General features: G+C 36.4%; 3 protein-coding genes and 2 long non-coding RNA genes across 6 annotated transcripts; 3 read left to right on the forward strand and 2 right to left on the reverse strand.

Annotated features, from left to right (window-relative positions):
• The first annotated feature begins 1177 nt into the window (after window positions 1–1177).
• On the forward strand, window positions 1178–2283 carry LOC147282625 (uncharacterized). The gene is made up of 3 exons (XR_015123147.1): window positions 1178–1358; window positions 1508–1590; window positions 2170–2283. It is a non-coding gene; the product is annotated as an uncharacterized LOC147282625 (long non-coding RNA).
• Window positions 2284–2286: 3 nt separating this feature from the next.
• On the forward strand, window positions 2287–3689 carry LOC147282626 (putative dolichyl pyrophosphate Man9GlcNAc2 alpha-1,3-glucosyltransferase). Its single transcript, XM_086248240.1, has 5 exons — window positions 2287–2298; window positions 2410–2795; window positions 2893–3079; window positions 3236–3343; window positions 3612–3689. Exons 1-5 carry the CDS (start codon window positions 2287–2289, stop codon window positions 3687–3689), a joined length of 771 nt encoding a protein of 256 aa, XP_086104366.1.
• Window positions 3690–3746: 57 nt separating this feature from the next.
• Window positions 3747–5433, forward strand: LOC147282627 (uncharacterized). The gene is made up of 3 exons (XR_015122953.1): window positions 3747–4209; window positions 4921–5001; window positions 5134–5433. It is a non-coding gene; the product is annotated as an uncharacterized LOC147282627 (long non-coding RNA).
• Window positions 5434–8245: 2812 nt separating this feature from the next.
• LOC147282628 (UDP-glycosyltransferase 73C2-like) lies at window positions 8246–16903 on the reverse strand. The gene is made up of 6 exons (XM_086248241.1): window positions 16823–16903; window positions 16577–16735; window positions 16375–16464; window positions 14852–14966; window positions 10842–11416; window positions 8246–8260 (listed from the first exon to the last, which is right to left on the reverse strand). The coding sequence occupies exons 1-6, from the start codon at window positions 16901–16903 to the stop codon at window positions 8246–8248; spliced, it is 1035 nt and encodes a 344-aa protein (XP_086104367.1).
• LOC147282629 (uncharacterized) lies at window positions 13767–21618 on the reverse strand. 2 transcript variants are annotated; one of them, XM_086247644.1, is made up of 9 exons: window positions 20417–21618; window positions 18396–19375; window positions 17377–17511; window positions 16823–16910; window positions 16548–16735; window positions 16375–16464; window positions 14852–14966; window positions 14664–14737; window positions 13767–14177 (listed from the first exon to the last, which is right to left on the reverse strand). In XM_086247644.1, exons 1-2 carry the CDS (start codon window positions 21567–21569, stop codon window positions 18759–18761), a joined length of 1770 nt encoding a protein of 589 aa, XP_086103770.1. In that variant the 5' UTR covers window positions 21570–21618; the 3' UTR covers window positions 13767–14177; window positions 14664–14737; window positions 14852–14966; window positions 16375–16464; window positions 16548–16735; window positions 16823–16910; window positions 17377–17511; window positions 18396–18758. The 2 variants fall into 2 exon arrangements, with proteins under 2 accessions (XP_086103770.1, XP_086103769.1); XM_086247643.1 differs by lacking the exon at window positions 20417–21618 and having other exon boundaries at window positions 16548–16751; window positions 18396–20348.
• Between the last annotated feature and the right edge of the window lie 307 nt (window positions 21619–21925).

Raw genomic sequence — 21925 nt, forward strand, 5'->3', positions numbered from 1 at the left:
AATTAACTTAATTAAATTGTACCCAACATCATCACTATATATATATACCCAACAATATCTTCACTCGATCATCTCTCCGACATCTCCAACATCACTACAAACCACTCCTCTTTAACAAAAACCCTAAACCTCATTACACTAACATTTTCTATATCAAGGCAAACAAGCTTATTTTGACAATTCCATCTGTGCCATCCACACCAATCTGCTTGCCAGTGGCACCTCGTAATGCGCCCCCCATGATCTTGATCTTGTCATTTTTTCCTCTGTACAACCACCTCTATTTCATTAAATGCAGTTATAGTTTCACCATTACCATTTTTGTCTGACAATTCCAGTAGCTTCCTCTCCATAATTGCATACATTTGACCAATATGTCTGGCATGAACCATGGTCCTTCCTTCATTGTTCCCACCTGGTAGAAGATGTTAGATTAAAATACACAAACTCATATAGGGGTTTAGAGCTCTAGCAAATATCCAAATGAGAAGGGATACGTATGTTGAATTTAAATTTGCTGTAAGCCTGTAACAATATATTCCTTCCATTTCCCATCAAAATAAGAAACGCAATATATATTATTTTTTCATACGTATACCACTTTATGAACAAAAAAGAAGTGTCCCAGTACACAAGGGTATACAACGAGGAGCACAGAAAAAAAAGAAAAGAAAAAAAGAAGCAATGATAGGCATGCACTTTATGGCCGGTGCATGGGGATGAAGGGCAGCGGGTGAAGGGGCGGTGGCTTCAAGGGCTGATTCTGGTGGTGATGGTGTTGGGTTTGGGAGATGGTGATGATGTTGGGATTTGGTGTGTTTGTTGGGTATCACTACTACAATAATGTAAATAGACATCAGTCAATAGACAACGATTTGTGTTTTGTCCGTTATTTTAATTTACTACACAACGGTTTTTACAAAACCGTTATATGGACGTATAATATCCAATGGTATTTGGTTTTGAGATTTTTCTTAAATTATTAAACACAATAGTTTTAGACAAAACTGTTGTATTGGTTAAGTTACAAGAAAATAAAGAATTTGCGGGTCTTTGTATTTGGCCAAAAGCGGAGGCGCGCTAATGAACAGTCCTCTCCTTAAGTCTAATTTGGTCAAAGCCCTCTGACTTCACCTACTTTCAGACACTCATCCCCCAATCGATCTCCATCCTCAACTCCTCATCGCGCAGAAATCTCTCATAGCTCGATCTCTTTCCTTATGCATTATCCAAATTTTCTCCCTCTCTATCTCTATCCTCTCTCTACGTCTATCAGTGTCTCTCTCGCTCTCTCTCCATTTCTGCTACTGACCGTTCTCGGCTAGATTTGGGAGCCCAACCAGTAAAGCTCATACAAGGTTTCGCTCTAACTGTAAAGCCCATCCCTATCTAATTATGATTTTAATGTTGGTTAGATTTTCTTGATTTAGGATTTAGGGTTTCATACAAGGAAGCTCCTCCCTATCTGATGAGGGTTTTTAATGTTTATTTGATTTTCTTGATTTAGGATTTAGGGTTTCATACAAGGAAGCTCCTCTATGAAAAGCATAATTTCTCTTTTCGTCAGTTCTTTTCTTTTGTTCAATTTCGGTGAGTTCTTCAACTGGGTACCTGTAATTTTTCCTTATATTCACTTTTATATGATGAGTTTTCTCTTTCTTTTAAGTTTGAGATTTCTTTTCTTACATTTTGATGCATCTCTCCCACCTCCCACCTACATACCCATTCTGATTTTTTTTTTTTTTTTAAATCTGTGGTAATACATGAGTTGGTGAATATTGTGTCTATGTATCTGTGAGAGAGAGACAGAGAATGGAGAGGGTGGTATAACCATCAAAGTTTGTTTAAGAAATTAATAAAGGATGTGTTTCTATGAGCAAAGAAAAAACAATGCCATTCTAAAATCTCAAATTAAGCTAGACTCTTTATCCAATTATGTTTTTAGAGGACTTGGTAATTTTCTTTGTTCTGCTTATTTTGTGCTTTTAGAGTAGTTTGTAATCTCTAATGACTAATCTATTCTTTTGAATACTTGTTCTACTAGTTTTGTGGTTAATAATTTACTTTAATTTTCCATTACTTGAATCTCACTCTAGGCAAAATCTAAGAGAAAAAAAAAATTAATTAGTATATAGGTGTTTTTCATTAATGAGTTATACATGGATGCAGAAAATGTTGTTGTGGGAGATGCAGGCTATGCATCTTGAAGCTCATGTTGAACAGATGTTTGATGGTTTGGATGATGCAGATGGTGCAGAGGATGTACCCTTTGATGAGCTCGTGGGCATGCAAGGACCTGTGTTTCATTTAATTAGTTGAAAATGCATTCACTGTAAGTTGGTTGTCACTGATTTCCCCTGCCCCCCTCCTTTTAATTTATGGTTGCTGATATATTGTTTCTCATGGAAGGTTAAAAAGGGCAAAGAAGAGGAGATTATTGATTGTGATGATGCTTGGTGGTGGTTGGTTCACAAGGGAATCACGAGTTCATTCTTGGGCATTGCATTGTTCTCGCTTTTGGTTCGAGTGGCTGTATCACTCCATCCTTACTCTGGTGCTGGAAATCCTCCCAAGTATGGGGACTTTGAAGCACAGAGGCATTGGATGGAAATCACCCTTAATCTGCCAGTGAAGGAATGGTATCGTAACAGTACAGTCAATGATCTCAGCTACTGGGGTCTTGACTACCCTCCTCTTACGGCCTATCAGAGTTATGTTCATGGTCTTTTCCTTAGGTTCTTTAATCCTGATGCAGTTGCTCTTTTCACTTCTCGAGGCCATGAATCCTATTTGGGGTTTGTACCATTTTCTCTTCCCTCTTTTTGACTGATGAAACTTCTTTTGTAATTGTACCATTGAGTTTTCCTTCATTGTCAACGTTCTTTCTTGCAGGAAACTTCTCATGAGGTTGACAGTGTTATCCTCGGACGCCTTGGTGTTCTTTCCTGCTGTTTTCTACTTTGTTGTTGTTTACTATACTGGTCGTCGTCAAAGTGGCCATATGAGTGGGATATCATGGCATATTGCAATTATTTTACTTAATCCATGTCTGATCCTAATTGATCATGGTCATTTCCAGGTTTAAAATTGATATATGCATTGCATTGTCCTTTTTTTTATTTATTTTTATTTATTTTTATTTATGTTATTTATTTTATCTTTTTTGCTTCCATAAAGTTTTTATAGTTCTTAGAACTTTGAATTTTTAATCTTTCATCCTTATGGATTTTTTCAGTACAATTGCATCAGCTTGGGTCTGACTGTGGGAGCTATTGCCTCTGTTCTTTCTGACAAAGAACTTGTAGCTTGTGTCTTATACAGTCTTGCTCTCAACCACAAACAGGTATCTTTTCATTCAGTTTAATCCACATCATGATTGCTTAAGTTTCAATCTTTATTCTTAGGGACTGTTGTATTTCCTCACTTATCTTTTGTGTTAAAATTATTTTGGTACATTGTAACTTCTTTTCTCTTTTATTAATTTTCTGCTTCTATAGAATGGGGAAACTAAATACATAATGTAGTTATATAATTTTTTTCTTTCTTAAATTATATATGGTTTGGCAAGGTGGTTATCTTTCTCAATTGCTTTCTCCTTAACAATATTGTAGAAATATGTTTGTAGAAACATTTCTGTTGGGCCTCTAACAGTTGCTAACATCTGTAAATCTCTTGAAGAAAATTATTAAATGACATGAGTAGGAGTCTTGAAGATGTAATTTTTTTAATCAATGTGTTCCGTTGACCTAGGAATTGTATGTTCTCTGGGTCCTAAGGTTGGTAGTCGATAACCAGGTGGTAATAAAAGAGGAAAATGGATTGTACATACATCAGATGGCCAATATTTTAGTTCTTTGGTAGTTGTACTGCTTTCCACCATTTAACAATTATTTTATAGTGTTTCCATGGTCTATGTGGCTTTCATGTTAAAGGTTAGCCCTGTCATTAGCTGCTAACTTATTTTAGTTTGTCTGCAGAGTTCCTAAGTAGAGCTTTACATTTAGTGTAGTGTGTAGTGCGAAAATCTTGGTATTTAGAAATGGAAGTTCCAATTTTATGTTTTACTAACTAACCATTTTGGTCAATATATTGTCTATTGATTCTATGTCCATTTTGTCTGCTCGTAGAATTTTGTTTTCAAACCTAGCTTATTACCTCAAGAGGGAAAAGCAGAAGGCTTTAGAGAATATGGAAAGAACTTCAGCTCAGGTATGGTTATCCATATTTCTGACAGAGTTATGCTTAGTGCATGCTTAGGCTTTGGAATGCATAGTTTTAGTAATTATTGTACTAAATCTTTGGTAAATCTTAGGTTATCCATATCTCTAGCATCACTATTTTTATTTATTTAGCTTTTAATTAAATATTTGGTAAATCTTTTCTTGACATTTTTGAAATTGTAATAAACCATCCATTGCTGTTTAAAGGGTGTTTTCCTTCTCAAATGACTCATAAAGAATTTTAACAAAAAGAGATTGTACGTGAAAGACTTGACTTGACTTTCAAAAAGGTTTTTATGTAAGCTTTGATGTATATATATGGACAATTGGAATGTGCATATATTGATGGTTTTGTTTATCCTTACAAAGGGAAAGGATGCTGAAGAAGGGAGATGGCCAGAAAGTGGTTCTGGATGGTTATTGATTTTACAAGAGAGGATCATTCACAAGCTGTGCTTTTTGTGTGTGTCAGTTCTTGACAAGTAAATATATACATATGCCTTTTAATAAACCCCCCTTTTATAGGCATAATATATCTGCATCAGCTAATTGGCCCATGGATGATGGCCTTCAGTTTCTATGCTCATTGTAGGAAATGGGAAATTGTGAAATAAACTTACAAAGTTTTGTAAGCATAATGATTATGTGATGAAAAACTCATAGCTGTAGCAAACTTACATTATTAACAATTGACATGCAGGAACTTGAAAGGCAATCAATTATGAGGCTTTGTTTCAAATGCTCTTTTGGAAAGATCAGAAGCTGGATTACTTGTACAGAGGTACACCTTCCCATCTCAAAATATTTAAATGTCACATTTTATGGTTGCAGATAGAAGCTCAAAATGTGTCTTTATTTTCACAGATTTTGATTTTTCTTTAATTAATGAGTCCATTTGCCTATTTTTCTGTAGGGATTCAAAGACGGGAGGAGCTCAAAATGCTTTGGTTGTCGGTCCATCTACACCAAAGGCACAATGAGTAGTCTCTTGCTCTCTCAGTTTATTATTCTCTTATTATCTTCATGAAAGGTCTTTGGAGGCAACAATGGTTTCTCATGTTTTTATTTTATCTATGTTGTACATGTATTGACTTGGTCATTTGGGGCAGCAAGACATTTTATTTTGTGAGGGAGGAGAGTAGTATACATGTATTTCTTTGATACATTATGACTTTGTACATTGAAAAGGTTGAAAATATTATTGATTACTTTGTATCTAGATGTTAACAAGTAAATAATACAACAGATTCTCTATCAAAAGTGTTGTATGTACCTTTGATTTATAATGGTTCAATATCAGAAATCATTGTCTAATCCATAAGCATACCACGAAATCTTTAAAAAATTGTTGTACTAAATAACTTCATGCAACAGTTTCCAACACAAAATCGATGTATCAAAGAATTATATACATCTAAACAAACTTGAAATAAATAGGCCACACAACGGTTATATACTAAAAACCGATGTTCTTAATAACTTTATGCAACGGTTTATTATTAACACCGTTGTATGAAAAACCTATAGACATGACAATTGCATGTTTATGAATACCATACACAACGGTTTATAGCAATACATTGTTGTCTTGAAGGGTATTTTAGCTCGAGTTTCTACTTAAAATAGTTGTAAAATACATATGTTTAGTAATCATAACCGTTGTCTAAATTGCTTTTACACATCTGTCTTTAAGGATAAACCGATGTATAAGTTAGTGCTCAACAACAGTTTTCTCTAAACTATTGGTTTTGAGGGAGTATATACAACGGTTTTACACCTAAAACCGTTGTGTTAATGTCATCAACACAACGGGAAAAAACCGTTATCTAGTTGTACCCCAATAGACGTCGGTCGATTAGACGACGGTATTTAGGAACACTAGACAACGGGTTTTACCCGTTGTCTATTAACTTTTTTGTAGTAGTGTATGGTAAGTAGAATTAATGAGTGTTATATTAGGTTTAGTTGTTGGGTAGATAGTTTAGGAAAACATGTTAGGTGTATTAATAAGTTTTAATATTTTTTTAAAAATGAAGGTGGGTGTAAAAAGTGTATCGAGGCTACTAATAAAAAGTTGTGTCCGAATAGCGGCACCCAATCCATTAGCTGGAAGGTCCGTTGATTGAAGGCCTTGCCGTTGATATCTAGTGGGTGCTCATGAAGATTGGATGGTTCAATTTTGTCCTTTTCAACTATTTTCTTTTCAATTTTTTGATTTCTAATTTCCTAAGAAAGATATGCGGACTGATGGCTTATTGGTACGTATTAAAAAAACAAAAAAAGGAAATGAATCATAATATCTTGTCTAAGCATAGTTGTTGATCGATGTTACATGGTTGCTATTATTAATTTCATTTTTTAAAAAGGATCAAATGATTCTTGGTTGGATCAGTGGCTCTCTCATTACCGCAATCCTTCTTGGAATAGTGGCTCTTAATATACTTACAGCCGTAATACTTGGATGTCTCTTCAGGACAAGTTTGCTTCCACTTCTCAAAATCGTATCATTCAAGTGGTGAATTAATTACTTGGTACAACTAGAGGTGACATATCAATTTCTGAATTTTTAAATCGTATTAATGGCATTGCAAATTCTCTCTCCCAGTTCCCCAGTTTCAAATGATAAGTTGGTCAATGTTATTTTGAGTACGTGGTGTTGGTCCTCTTTATGAGAATATATACATGCAGATAGCTCTGCCCATGCACGTGACACTCCAATCACATATGATGCCCTTGAAGCCCTTCTGCTTATCGCCAAAAGACCTTTTCAGAATCAAGGCCATTTATGCAGCCGAATGTGGAGGTGGATTTCATGTTGGTTTCAGCTAGCAGTGGAGCAAGGGGTGACCCTGATGAACGTGGCCGCAATGTTCATAGTCGTCGAGGCAGCGATGGTTTTCCTGGCGAACAATGACGACCAGTGACCAGTTGGCCATGTGAAGACTTTTTTTGCAGCCAAATACCCTAGTGACCAACTAGCGTGTAATCTACAAACAAATATATATACCTACTACTCTAGTATGTGTTAATTGCTTGAACTACAAGCTACTAGCTCCATCATAGTAAGTTTATTTTTCTTAGTTTTTCTTATTCTTTTAATTTTCTCAAATATTAATTATAAGTTTTCCCTTTCAAATTTTGAATTTCTCATAAGAGCCCCCCAAAAACCCTACGAGTCACAAATCCCCCATTATATACATATCTTAATTAATTTTAGTTCAAATATTTATTTTTGAAGTCATAAACCTGGAAAAAAAAAATCCCTTTTTAGTTAGTTTGTACATTTATTTTCATTTTTGTACATGGTAATTTGCTTGGTGAAAATACGTACGGTGGCGACATATCTAACAACAACATCATCAATGTATATATAGCTAGAAAACTAACTACAACATCATCACTATCTAGCCTATGTAAATTAGAAGTTTTATTGGATATTAATTTTTTTATTAAACAGTACATTCGGTTTTGAACATCATATATATAACAATATATGTTTGATTTAGGAATAAGACTGAATACGTACGTTGACCTTATTACAGTATATCCCTAGCTTGGTACATATATATGTAGCAATTGATGACAATGACATGAGCCACACAAGGCCATCACTATATATTATATAGCTTGTGACAGAGATAATGGTACGCGCGGCTTATACTATTTAGTACTCATGGATATATATATATATATATGTATACTGGTTTGATAATAATAATAAGAAAAAGATATGTATACTGGTTTGATAATACTAATTGGTGGCTCGATAGCTAAAGCATCCTCCATAAAGTTGGCTTATCGAAGAACATGCTCAAATTGAATGCTTTCAAAAGAGTTGGTGAGGTGGAGAATATCCCGAATGACAGTACAATCCTCCATGCATGGGATGAAACATTTTCCTAAGATTCAATCAATGAGTAGTTTGGTGTCGCCCTCCACACAAACTATGCAGTACCCAACATTTAAGGCATGAATGAGGCCATCCTTCAAAGCTTGACCCTCAACCATTTAGCCATTCGAAAACCCTATATTTCGTGAACCTATTACAAGAGAAGAGATAGAGTGAGCACGAATGAGAGAGCCAGAAAAAACCTCACACCCATTTATTATCGAACCGTCAAAATTTAACATGGGAAATGGCACTTCCATTTAATAATTGGAGCTTTGCAAAGCCAAGACTTGTTCTTTCGGCGGTTAGCCTGCTAAAAACTTGAACCCAAATGACCTGTGACATGAGAAACTTTGTAAGGGTGAGGTCGAATTTGATAGCTATTGATCGAGCTTATTGTAGAAAAAGCTATTTCGGTTATGACCTATTAATTAGGTTAAATATTTAGGAGTAAATTACATTTTAATACTTCAACTATATATACCTCGTTTTCAACTTGATACTTCAATTTTAAAAAGTTGCATTATCATACCTCGCTTTCCATTTTGTGTCAATTTCATATATTCGTTACATCTCCAGTTAGAAATGCCGTTATCTATTGAAGTAGCAGTGATGTGGCATACACAGACCCCACCTCTAAGCATTGACGTGGCTTATAAAAATAGCCACATGGATTTTTAAAAGCTTTTTTTATTTTTTAATTAATTTATTTCATTTTTAAAAGTTTTGTTGGTTTTTTATTATTTTTCATCCATATGTTTAGAAGCCACGTGAATGCTTATTGGAGGGGTCTGCATATGCCATGTCATTGCCACGTCAATAGATAATAACATTTCAAATGAAAGATGTACGTAATGAAGGTATATATGAAATTGACACGAAATGGAAGTTGAGGTATGATAATGTAAATTTTTAGAATTGAGGTATTAATTAAGTTGAAAAACGAGGTATAGTCAAGGTGTTAAATTTTGATTTTTAGGGATATGGAAATTTTAACACTATATTAAACATATTTCAAAAAATTTCAAAAAATTTCGCAAAAATTTCAAAAAATTTCGCCGAAATTTCAAAAATTTCCCGAAATTTTCGGCTTGAGCCAGGGAGGCAGCGACCAGAGGGAGAGATGGGAGGAAAAGGAGAGCCGTCCTTGTTGCCGGTCGTCGCTAGGGGGAGAGAAGAGAGGAGGAAGAGATCGGTGCGGGGAGAAGAGATCGGCGCGTGGAGAGAAGAGAGGGAGATCGGGGAAGGAGACGGAGGAGAGAGAAGAGATAAGAGAGGGAAGGATATATCTCCAGGGAGTGACTGACTGAGGGAGAGAGAAAGAGAAGGTGACTAATGAAGTAATGAGAGATTGAGAGGGAAGATGACTGGAGAAGTGGAGAGTTACGGGAAAAGGAAGGAAACAGGAAAAGCAAGGAAAGAAAGGAAAGAAAGAAAGAAAGAAAAAAGAAATAAAATAAAATAAAATAAAATAAAATAAAATAAAATAAAAAAATGAAAAGAAAAGAAAAAAAATGAAAAGGAAAGAAAAAAAAAATTTATGATTGATTGGGGTTTGGGGCCTTTGGGCAATTAGAAAGAAAAAAAAAATTTGGGGTTTTGTTTGACCGTTTTGAGATTTCGTTTAGTTATTTTTAAACCCAACACATTTTTATATAAAAAAATAATTAAAAATATCCTAAAAGGCCTAAACTCTAATATCTTATACCATATCCTAAACAATATAGAGTATAGATTATAAAATATATAGGGTTTAGTGTATAGATTATAGAGTATAGAGAGTATAGGGTATATAGAGTTTAGTATTATGATTTAGCGTATAGATTATAGATTTATAGAGTATAAAGAATATACTAATTTTATTTATTCATTGTACTAATTTTATTTAACAGTATTTGCCTCCAGCGCGCATTATATTCATCTTATATCACATGAAATCTACTATATAATTTAGTTTCTTCAATGTGTTTTTTATCAATGTAGTAGATAATATGTTAAATAAATATATGGTAAAGTTTCATTCAAAATTTTCGTCGTTTCTGTCTAATTTCTGTCGAAATTTAAAAATCTTCGAAATTTCCGTCGAAATTTTCATCGAAATTTCTTCGAAACCCGAAATTTTATTCATTGGGTATAGTTGAGAACATAAATGTAATTTTCTCAATATTTAACTTCCATATTTAGCAATAATTACATGGATGACGACCATAAATCCTTAATTATTGGCAACATTCTCCTTTTGTTTTCAAATTGTAACTACATAATTGTTATCAAATTTTAGTGCCACATTCTCTTTTTGTAGCCATCATGAAATATAATTACATAATTGTTATTAAATTCTAGTGCCACATTCTCTTTTTGTTTTTGGTTTCTGTTTTCTCTCTCCCTGACTCACTTGTACGTCTTAACTCTTTCAAATCTCTCATCACTTTTTAGTTTGGGAAAATGTTAGCAAAAAGACTATAACTATATCCCTATTTTCAGTTGAGGATCCCGTTTTCACTTTGCTTCAATCAAGGACTATTATTTTTCAAGTGCTTCAATCAAGGATATTCCGTCAATTCTATCAAAATTTCTGTTAAAATTGATCACATGAGGGTCACGTGACCAATTTATAAGGGCAAAAAATTAAAGTCTTTTCTCATAAAAAAAATTATAAAAAAATAAAACTAAATAAATTTAAACAAATTTAAAAACAAAAAAAATTTCCTCCATCTCCCTCCATCTCTCACCCTCGCCACCCCCTGCACAATGTCTTGGATGAGTAGTTCAATGTTTTGATGAGAAGATCCTCCTTCTCCTATTGCTCTCTTTGCCATCTCTGCAAACTCTCTGACTCTTTCTTTTCTCCCTTGGCTTTCTTCTCCAATATCCATCAATTTGTCAATGGCCTCCTTCACATTTTCCCTTTTCACCAACACCCCAATATTCTCCTCCTCTCCCCACTTTACTGGATGTTCCACCCCAACCCTCACTGCAATTTTCAGAATCTGTGCAGCTAGTTTCTCATTCAGAAATTGGTCTGCAAACAGTGGCCATGTGATCATAGGCACCCTAGCACATATGCCTTCCAATGTGGAATTCCATCCACAATGTGTTAACAACCCCCCAATTGCAGGGTGTGATAGTATTAGTGTTTTCGGAGCCCAACCTCGAATCAGAAGCCCCCTTGCTTTGGTCATTTCCTCAAATCTATTCTCTGTAATCCACTTTTCCAACTTCTTTGTGTGACGACTACGACCTTTTACAACCCAGATGAATGGTTTATCGGATCCTCTGCCTCTCTTATCTTTTTCTTTTTTTCTCTCTGCACCCCAGCCAGCTCCCCCTCCCCGTCACAGTCACCCATCCCCGCCCCCTCATCCCCCTATACCATCGCCATCGCCATCCCTCCCCCCTCCCCCACCCGTCCCAGCCCTAGCCCCATCCAGCTCCACCACCCCAACCCAGCCCCGGCCTCGTCGCAAAACCCAGTCAAACCCATCCCCGCCCACCCCTCCCTCACTCTCGTTGTGCCCCATCACCCAACGGTTGACGACTCCTCACTCCTCCGGCAGCGGCATCAACAGCTATTCTCTCCCCCTGCCGCCTCTCTCTCTTTTTATCTCTTTCTCTCTCTGATCTGGAAGGGGCTGGGCTGGGTGTGACTTTTGCGACGAGGCCGGGGCTAGGTTGAGGTGTGGAGCTGGATGGGGCCAAGGTGGGGGAGGGGGGAGGGGAGGGGAGGGGCGGAGTGGGGCTGGGCTGGGTGGGGGGAATGTTGGGTCGACATGGTGCAGGGGGTGGCGAAGGTGGGAGATGGAGGGAATTTTTTTTTGTTTTAAAATTTGTTTAAATTTTTTTAGTTTTAATTTTTTTTTTATAATTCTTTTTTATGAGAAAAGACTTTTTTGCCCTTATAAATTGGTCACGTGACCCTTACGTGATCAATTGTAACGGAAGTTTTGACAGAATTGACGGAATATCCTTGATTGAAGCACTTGAAAAATTATAGTCCTTGATTGAAGCAAAGTGAAAACGGGATCCTCAACTGAAAATAGGGGTATAGTTATAATCCTTTTGCTAACATTTTCCCTTTTAGTTTTTATAATTCTAATCAAGTTTTTTTTTTTTCCCTTTTGTACCAAGTTTTTTTGTTATTAATATTTTCTTATAGCTATTTATTATACATATATTTATCATACCTATTATAAATATATTGATTAGTGTGAATAACCACCATAATGGTCAAATTTAGTGATTTGTAGCCTATGATTTATGAGTATTAGATGATTGTTTCGTTCATTGTACTTCTGTAATTTGTAGTCTAATAAGAAGATCGAATTGACACACTCAATTTCTCTAAATTCTCTTTTTCTCTTTTTATCACTTTTCTCTATATTTATAACACGTTATTAGCACAAAAGTCTTTCTATTGATATTATTCTTAAGTTCCTGAAAAACACTTTCGACCTAGCATGAGGATTGTACTAAATCCATTGGTTTTAACTTTAGTAGAGAATGGTTGTCCATAAGCTGGATTGTACTTTAGTAGTGGACAACTGTGTATGAGTTATGTATAAGCTGAGAATGATGAGTCACTTTTTTGTTGTAAACATGTTCAGCCGCAATTGTTATACCGTATTTAAGTTAGGAAAACTTAATTAAATGACCTATTTTCATACAACTTAAGCTTTTTTGACCCCTTTCTCAAAAATTTACTTTTGCAACCCCTTTTTATTTTTTGAGACTAAAATGCCCATAATTGAAAAGTAGTCGACAAAGTGGTGGACAAAATTGGTGGACTAAGTGGTGGACAGGTGCTATAGCACATGTCGACCAGAAAGTCCACCGAAAAGTCCACTTGAAATAGTGCTATCACTTATCGACCAAAAAATCCATCGAAAAGTCCACATCTGCAATTTTTGCATCTTTTTCTTCTTCTCCGGTGAATCAAATCCAAATTCATTCGATTTGTTAACTTAATTTGGACATTTCAGATGAGAATGTTAACTTGTTTTCTTTAATTAGCTAGCTAGCTAGATGAGAATGAAGATAAAAAACATAAATCATAAAAATCCATATATGGGTGGACAAAAGAAACCAGATCCATATATATATATATATATATATATATCCATAAATCATAATCCATATCCATATCATAAAGAAACCAGATATGAATTACCCAATCAATCAAAAAAGGTGACATACTTACATCTCTTTCATAATTTTTATTAAAAGACAAAAAAAAAAATTAAAGGAAATTGAAGCAACTTAGCAAATCCTATAGTAAGCCACTCAACTGGGATACGTGTTTAGAAAAGGTTCCCATTCGAGGTGGCACAGCCATTCGCAAATCCTATAATAAGCCACTCAGCCATACCTTCAAGTGGTTGATTGGAATTTGCAGGGTCGGGTGAAGGGGTGTGTTTGTTTGTTTGTTTGTTTTTGTTTTTTTTTTTTTTTTTTTTTGTGTGTCTTGAGTGTGTAAAGATTGTTCTTTAAGGTCTTTTTTCTTTGTGTTAATTAAGTAAATTCACAAATTAAGTTTTGAGGGTGTACAAAAAGAAAAAAAAACATATACAAATAGCAACTCTCACACAAAATAGCTTAAATTGGATCAAAATAGCTTATTTAATTAAATAATCCTTTAAACTAATACTTAATGACCCTTCTATTTCAACTTGCTAACATCCAACTAGAAATAACCCAGCAAGCTCTCTCTGAACCAAAAAAATATTCACCTGCGCCGACGCATTTTGGGAGGGGTATAAAAGAGAGAACAAAATAAAAACAACCTAAAACAGAACTGCAACTATAACAATGCAGCAAAAAGAAGCTAAAACGCCTGGTGTGAATAGGGCCCTACAGTTCTTGTTGCTGGAAACACCTTGTAAGCATGCTTTATTATCCTTGTATCCTTCTGCAACTTTGCTCATTTATATTTTCTTACAAGAAAAGACTTGAATATTCTGAGATTTCAATCATGGGTCTTGCACATGTTCTTGATATTATGAAAAGCTCAAGTCATGTACCTTTGAAGCTTGTTAATGACCTTGTCTACTCCCACAAAATTCTTGAATATTCTGACAGAACAAGCATATCCATGAAAACAAATTATACATCATTAGTTGGATTAACTACCGTCATTTAACTGAATTAGCTACATACATTTAACTCATGAGCAAGATAAGCATGACAGGAAAAACTAGTTAAAAATTGAAATAAACACATACATATAAATCTAAGTTGCTCAACTTTTCCATTCAATGAAAAATAAAATGCCAAGAAAAAATAAAAAACAAATCACCATATTGTATTTGAAAAGAAGAGCAAAAAAAAAAAGAACAGTCAGAACATCCACACAAGCTTATGAAATTACCATTGTACTTGATAAATCTCAGCATGGAGTCTCATGAATCATGTTAGTAGAGTCAGTATGGAAATAAATGGCAGAACTAGAAAGCACCAAGCAAGTGAGGTACTAAAGAACATATTACCAAACATTTATTATTACTCAGCATCCATAGGAATGAAATTGTTCAGCACCATATTAGAAAAGTGGAACTTACATGTGAACTGGGAAATGGGCTTTAAACCTCGCTTGAAGTGGAGCCTCATCAAAAAGAATTGGCAAAATTTATATCTGAAATGAAAAGTCATCATAACTGTTGAAGAACAGAGTGTGCATAGCCATGGAACACTAATTAACTAAAATTTTTCCTTATCGCAAAGAAAAGAAGCAAAGAAAAAGGATTACCTAGAGAGCAATGCTGGTCGACCTCATCAATAGTTGGCTTTATTAATTTAAAGCTCGAACAGCTAACAGGTATGCTGCAACTTCCGTCCACAATTTCAGAGATGTAAGGTTTCCCCTGCAAATAATGTATGTGTTAGATTCATTCCTGCAAACAACTAGATTTCAAAAGAAAATTTAGCATTCAACATATGATATTGATGAGGACATATATCATATGACTACAACTTGGAACAAGACCACTACCAATTTTAAAATGATAAAAATTTGAACTGGAGTTACGTCAATACTATAATGCAGGTTATCCAGTTATTCCTTTTCAAAAGAGTGCTGCTATTTGCACACATTTTTTTTTCTTCTTGCACACCCTTTTCCCACTTTTTCTCATTTCACACCCTCACACCCTTCCCATAATTAAATTTTCTCATACACACACCCCTCCCAATTACCATAATATCCCCATTTTATCACACACCCCATCAACTCAGAAAAAAAAAAAAAAAAAACACACACCCCAGCCCCGTCACTGGCCACCCCAGCCCCGTCACAGCCCACCCCAGCCCCGACCCACCCACCCAGCCCCTCACCCAACCACCTCCTTCCCTCCCGCACCCTCCCCGCACCACCCTCCTCTCTCTCTCTCCTCCCCCGCAGCACCACCTCCTCTCTCTCTCTCTCTCCTCCCGCGCGCAGCATCCGTTCGACACTGGTCCGCCGAAAATGTCACACTCGTTCGGCAGTCGTCCGCCGAACGATGTGAGTGTTGTTCGGCAGGTACCCACAGAACATCAAGGACCCGTTCGGCAAGTACTCGCCGAACCAGCTACTCGGAGATGGGCGAGAAGAAGCTCGACGGTGCGCGCTGATGGAGGAGCTATCGCTGATGTCGGCGGCTCGAGGGAAGCTGGGCACTTCTCCGGTGTGGAAGAGCAGCTGAAGGCACTTCTGATGTTGATGGAGCAGCTGGGCACTTCTCCGGGGTGGAAACTCGACGGTGCGACGCGGTGGTGCTGCAAGCAGAAGGGGCGGGGCTGGGGTGGTCGGGGTTGGGTTGGGGTGGGCTGGGGCGGGGCTGGGGTGGTTGGGGCTGGGTTGGGGTGAGAAGGGGCGGGGTTGGGCTGTGACGGGGCTGGGGTGGTCGGGGCTGGGGAGGGGCTGGGTTGGGCTGTGACGGGGAGAGATGGTAGAGAGAGGGAAGGAGAGATGGGATGGGGTTTTGGGTAATTTTGTTTTAGGTGTTTTTTGTCATTTCACAAATTAAAATTTAGGGGTGTGCAAATAGCAGCCCTCTTTCAAAATTAGATCTTTAGGACTTTCTTGCCTTACAAAAAAAATTTCATTGGCTGAGTTCTTTATCTCCTGGGAAACTCAGATTCAGAAAACATGGATTGCACAGACAAAGGAAAAAAAAAAAACCCATCACATCACATAGTGAGAATAAATATGGATAACCATAGAAAAAAATCTGAACCAAGTAGTAAAAACTATTTAACACAGCTGGACTCAAGACAAACAATTGAGCTTACACTTTCAAGGGAGAGAACTCGGCAAATTGTAGCAATTGTCCATATTGATAGTGCAAGAGCTTCCTCAGCGGCAACCAACTTAACATTGACCTTTAACCAAGTGAAGGAATGTTCAGAGAATATAAAAAAAATTTAAAAAAAATGGAGAGGAAGAGAGAGATAGAGAAAATAACCTAAGAACAATGAGTAATCAAACAAAAACCCCAGGATCTTCAAATGAACCTAGACATTTTTCATGGAAACCAAGGGCAGCAACTGGAGGTGGCCTATACTCAAAAGCCTGTAGATGTTCAAGGGGTTGAAAAGCTAATTCACTTCCACGTTGGGGAAGAGGCAGAGCATGAAAATCGTTTTTATTCTCCTATCATAGAAAATAACTGTCAAATGGAAATCAAAATATCAATTATATAGAAAAATATGTAAACATCGACAATATTGATAAACTCACCCTAGCCCATTCCATTATAAAGTCATCCCAAAGGTCATCATCATCATCCTCTGATACCTTGCTTCTAACTGGACTACGCATCCCTGACCTGACACAAAAAAAAAAAAAAAGAATGCAATGAAAATTTTGAGAGATTTGAGTGTAAACACAGAACAAACATAAACCAAAACCAAACTTAAATTTCTTACCTCCAAAATTACAGAAAAATAAGATAAAAGAAAAAATGAAAATTAAAGGAAAAAAAAAAAGGACTAAAGTAAAAATAAAAAACTTATGACAGATTTATGGGCTGGCCCGGCCCGTTTGACACCTCTAATTCTCGCTTTACCTGCCTCTATTGCTTCACAAGCTTGGTTTCCCCTCTTAAATTAAATTAGGTGACACTTTTTTTATCTGGGGGAGAGAGGATTTGAAATCAGAAATTCTTCAACATTGTGGAGAAAAATACACTAAACCAAGTAGACACCTGTTTTTTTTCAAACAATTCATTTAAAAGAAATTTTTTACAAACAAAAAAGAAAAAGACCCACCCAGCAAACCTGTCCCTTACTCACCAGATTCCCTGGCGACTTTCCCTCTTCTCTCTCTTTCTTCTTCCCTCTCTTGCCCTCTATTTCCCACAAAAGCTTGACAAAGTATGTTCCTACCCTTCTCTTTTGATCTCCCAGTAGAAGTAAAGTCCTTATGACCTGATTTCAGACAAAAAGATGAAAAGCGGGTTAAAATATAAGTAATGCAACAGAATCAAGAGGAGGGAGAATATCTGGAAGAGAGAACAATAGAGCGCCTGAGCTGATAATAGAAACCACTACAAAATCCCAAATGCACATCATAAAAATAATAGGAACCAAAGTTTTATGATGCTAACAAGAAAGTCAGATACGTGAAGAGAAACAGCAAAATCGAATGGAAAGCCACTTAATTTCAATGTACAGAAAACCAAAAAAGAATCAAAACAAAATTTAAGTATTCGAAAACTGAGATTTCTTAATTTCTACAAGCATAAAGATTCTTTAATTACTAGGTTTAATTTCAGATGCAATTAGCCTTTAAATACAATCTCAGAGCTAACTATGTAACAAGTTACATTCAGTCAACAAAAGGTCAAAGTGTACAGCTGTAGAAGAATGATGACAGGGCAGACCAGACTATGCATTACCCTTTGCTCATTTTCTTGATTGGAGCAAATTCACAATACAAATTTCACCAAAGAGAATACCGGAAATTAAGACAATATTGAAACTACTTGAGATGAGAAGGCATTTTGAACTGAATCAACCAAAAGAGCCATTTGATGTATTTCATATGGTACTCCACTCAATAAGGCAAAGAAACTTTTAAATAGCATTTTAATCGTCATTTAAATAAGCATGACATTTACTCCACTTGTACCTCATTTTGAAAATCTTCCATCCTTTTGATCTTTTTGATCCCTACACCATTTTTTATGTAAAAGAAGTGACAAATTATAACAGAATTTTTTTCATTTAAAACATAGAGTCCAAAGAAAATACAAGGTTACAATCGGAAGTATAGTGTAAACTAATCTTACATATTAACTTTTCAGGGATACCTTTGTTCCATTCGAAGGAAGAACTATACAAGGTCAAGCCTCATACCAGATCCTCGTATACCCACAAGCACTGTGAACCACTTTGACCATAAAACCTCTACCAACACAACAAACTATCACTGCACCACTACCACCACCACAATCAAACAACCTCCAACAACTACCACACCAACAAACTTTCACACCCAGCTCTAAAGGCCAGAAGAATCTACATGATAAAAGACATAAATTTCACATGATGGATATATAATAGATAACATATAGACGACATCCATTGTTGCCAAAAGTGCAGTAGTTTTAAAGTTCATTGTGATAATGAGGAGGATCTGAAAAAACTATGAATTTTCAAAGATGCAAATCAACTCATGTTATCAATGCCAACAAAGCAGGATCTACATTATCCTTAAACAATAAATCAACTATCAATTCCGCCGTTGATGCATCTGCAGAGAAACCCCTCTCCACCATTTCTTCAATAAGTCCCACCGCCCTTAATGTCTCATCATTGTTAAGAAACCCTCGAATAATTGTGTTATAGGTGGGACCTTCTGGATGACAACCTTTCGTTTCCATTCCTCTAAGCAACTTTTCTGCTTCATTTATTAGGCCCCCATTACAAAATCCACTAATCATTATATTATATGTCCACACATTAGGTTCAAATCCCTTTGATGATAAACTGCAAAAGAGATCCCTTGCAGATTCAAGTTTTCCAGCTTTGCACAAACCTTCAATTAGAATATTGTAAATCACAATATTCAGATCCAACTTCTTGCCTTCTATCTCTCTAAACAATTCTATTGCCATAGAAAGTTGTTGGTTTTTACAAAGGCCATCCAGTAAAACAGCATAAGTTTGGACATTTGGAAGTTGGCCACAAGCTTGCATCTTAGAGAGCAAGTTTTGAGCATCTTGTGTTCTCCCCACTTTGCAAAAACCATCCATAAGAGTGGTATAAGTAATGGTATTAGGAACCGGTCCTGTACGAGACATTTCTTTAAAAAGCATCATGGCCTCTTCGATCTTTTTATGCTTGCAATATCCGTTTATCAATATGTTATAACTATGAGCATTATCAATGGCACCTTTGCTACGCATTAGATCAAAAACTCTTTTTGCTTCCTTCAATTCTCCTCGCAAGCAGTAACCATCCATAAGTGAACAGTACGTAACCGTATCAGGTTCAATATCTCTTTGAATCATCATTTCCACCACACTTTCTGCTTCCACAGCTTTCCCCTCCTTACAAAGTGTATCTACTAAGATACTGAAGGTGCGTACATCTGGAAAGATTTTTTTACTCACCATTTCCTTCAACAATCTCGTAGCTTCTTCCCACTCGCCTAATTTGCAAACTCCATCAATTAAAGAATTATAAGTAATGACGTCTAGAACAATACCCCTACTAATCATTTCTGTAAAGAGGTTCAATGCATCAGCAACTAGTGTGTCCTTACAAAGACTGTCAATGATGGTGTTATAGGAAACTACGTTAGGTTTACAGCCTTCTTCTTCCATCTTCCTAAGCAATTGAATAGCTGCACCATTATTCCCCATTTTGCAAAAGGCGTTTATTAAAGTACCAAATGTGACCACATCGGGCTTACAACCTCCCTCCACCATATTTCTGTACAGCCCTGCTGCCTCAGCAACTCTATCTTCGAGAAGAAAGCCCCTGATTAGAGTGTTGAAGGTCGTGACATCTGGTTCAAAACCAAATTTAAAGAATTTTCCCAACACCGATAAACTACAACCCATTTGGTTCAGATGACTAAAACAATTAATGATAATGTTTAGAGTATAAACATCAGGTGCAATTCCCAACAGGCACATTTGTTTATACAAAGAGATGACTGCCGAATAATGTTTCAATTTGGCAAGTTGACCCAAGATTTGAGTGAAACGGACAACCGAAGGCAGAGGACGCATTTGAAGCATGGTATTGAACAAATTCAAAGCATCGTGGAGATTAGTGGGTTTAGGTTGGGGGTTTGTAATGGTATCTGGAACCAGTCCCTTACGAGACATTTCTTCAAAAAGCATCAAGGCCTCTTCCATGTTTGTATGCTTGCAATATCCATTTATTAATATGTTATAACTATGAGCATCAACAATGGCACCCTTGCTATGCATTAGATCAAAAACTCTATTTGCTTCCTTCAATTCTCCTCGCAAGCAGTAACCATCCATAAGCGAATTGTATGTAACCGTATCAGGTTCAATACCTCTTTGAATCATAATTTCAACCACACTTTTTGCTTCCACAGCTTTCCCCTCCTTACAAAGTGTATCTACTAAGACATTGAAGGTGCGTACATCTGGAAAGATTTTTTTACTCACCATTTCCTTCAATAATCTCGTAGCTTCTTCCCACTCTCCTAATTTGCAAACTCCATCAATCAAAGAGGTATACGTAATGACATTAGGAACAATACCCCTACTAATCATTTCTGTAAAGAGGTTCAATGCATCAGCAACTAGCGTGTCTTTACAAAGACTGTCAATGATCGTGCTATAGACAACTACATCAGGCTTACAGCCTTCTTCTTCCATCTTCCTAAGCAATTGAATAGCTGCACCATTATTCCCCATTTTGCAAAAGGCGTTTATTAAAGTACCAAATGTGACCACATTGGGCTTACATCCTCCCTCCACCATATATCTGTACAGTCCTGCTGCCTCAGCAATTCTACCCGCAACAATAAAGCCCTTGATTAGAGTGGTGAAGGTCGTAACAGTTGGTTCAATACCAAATTTGAAGAATTTTCCCAACACAGATAAACTACAACCCATTTGGTTCAGATGACTAAAACAATTGATGATAATGTTTAGAGTATAAACACTAGGTGCAATTCCCAACACATTCATTTGGTTACTCAACGAGATGACTGTGGAATAACGTTTCAATTTGGCAAGTTGACTCAAGATTTGATTGAAACGGACAACAGAAGGCAGAGGACGCATTTGAAGCATGGTATTGAACAAATTCAAAGCATCGTGGAGATTAGTGGGTTTGGGTTGGGAATTTGTAAATTTTGTTGGGTTTGAGGATTGAGAATGAAACAAGGCAAAGTAATTGTTGAAGAAAACAAGATGAGTAGAGTAGTGAAGACAAGGCGAAGGCATACCTCTGCTTTTGTAACAAGAAGCAGTTCTCCACATCGTCTTCAGCATCTCAGAGCCCCCAACGATAGAGATTTGGGTACGTGAAGGCGGAATTTCAACGCCGGAAGCTGAAGGTGGATTCTGTTGTCGCCACATCGACACACTGATATAAATGATTTAAATATCACGGGAATTTTTGTTCGAAAATAAGCAAAAGAGTCCAAAAAAAAAAAAGTTAGGTATTAAAAGGAGTTATTTCACAAAATTTTCCTAACATATTTAGTTGTTGCAGTGATTTGCAACTGCTGTCTAACACAAAAATGAAAATGTGTTTGGAATTGCTTGTAATCATGGAATTAAAGCTACATGTAAATAAACTTTAATTCTCTTTTAGGAGCAAAAGAAACTCTCTATTTAAACTTCCT

This window comes from Dryas octopetala, chromosome 6 (genome assembly GCF_963921425.1).
Source record: "Dryas octopetala chromosome 6, drDryOcto1.1, whole genome shotgun sequence".
Lineage (NCBI taxonomy): Eukaryota > Viridiplantae > Streptophyta > Magnoliopsida > Rosales > Rosaceae > Dryas > Dryas octopetala.

Coding starts and splice junctions, on each gene's coding strand:
- LOC147282626 (XM_086248240.1), top strand. Junction 3,080..3,235: donor TTGATCATGGTCATTTCCAG/GTTTAAAATTGA, acceptor GGATTTTTTCAG/TACAATTGCATCAGCTTGGG. Junction 3,344..3,611: donor TTGCTCTCAACCACAAACAG/GTATCTTTTCAT, acceptor ACAATATTGTAG/AAATATGTTTGTAGAAACAT.
- LOC147282628 (XM_086248241.1), bottom strand. CDS start 16,903: ATGCGTAGTCCAGTTAGAAGCAAGGTATCAGAGGATGATGATGATGAC. Junction 16,736..16,822: donor TTATAATGGAATGGGCTAGG/GTGAGTTTATCA, acceptor TTTCTATGATAG/GAGAATAAAAACGATTTTCA. Junction 14,967..16,374: donor GAGTTCTCTCCCTTGAAAGT/GTAAGCTCAATT, acceptor CATTATTTGCAG/GGGAAACCTTACATCTCTGA.
- LOC147282629 (XM_086247644.1), bottom strand. CDS start 21,569: ATGCTGAAGACGATGTGGAGAACTGCTTCTTGTTACAAAAGCAGAGGT. Junction 19,376..20,416: donor GCTTTTTGAAGAAATGTCTC/GTAAGGGACTGG, acceptor TGTCTCGTACAG/GACCGGTTCCTAATACCATT.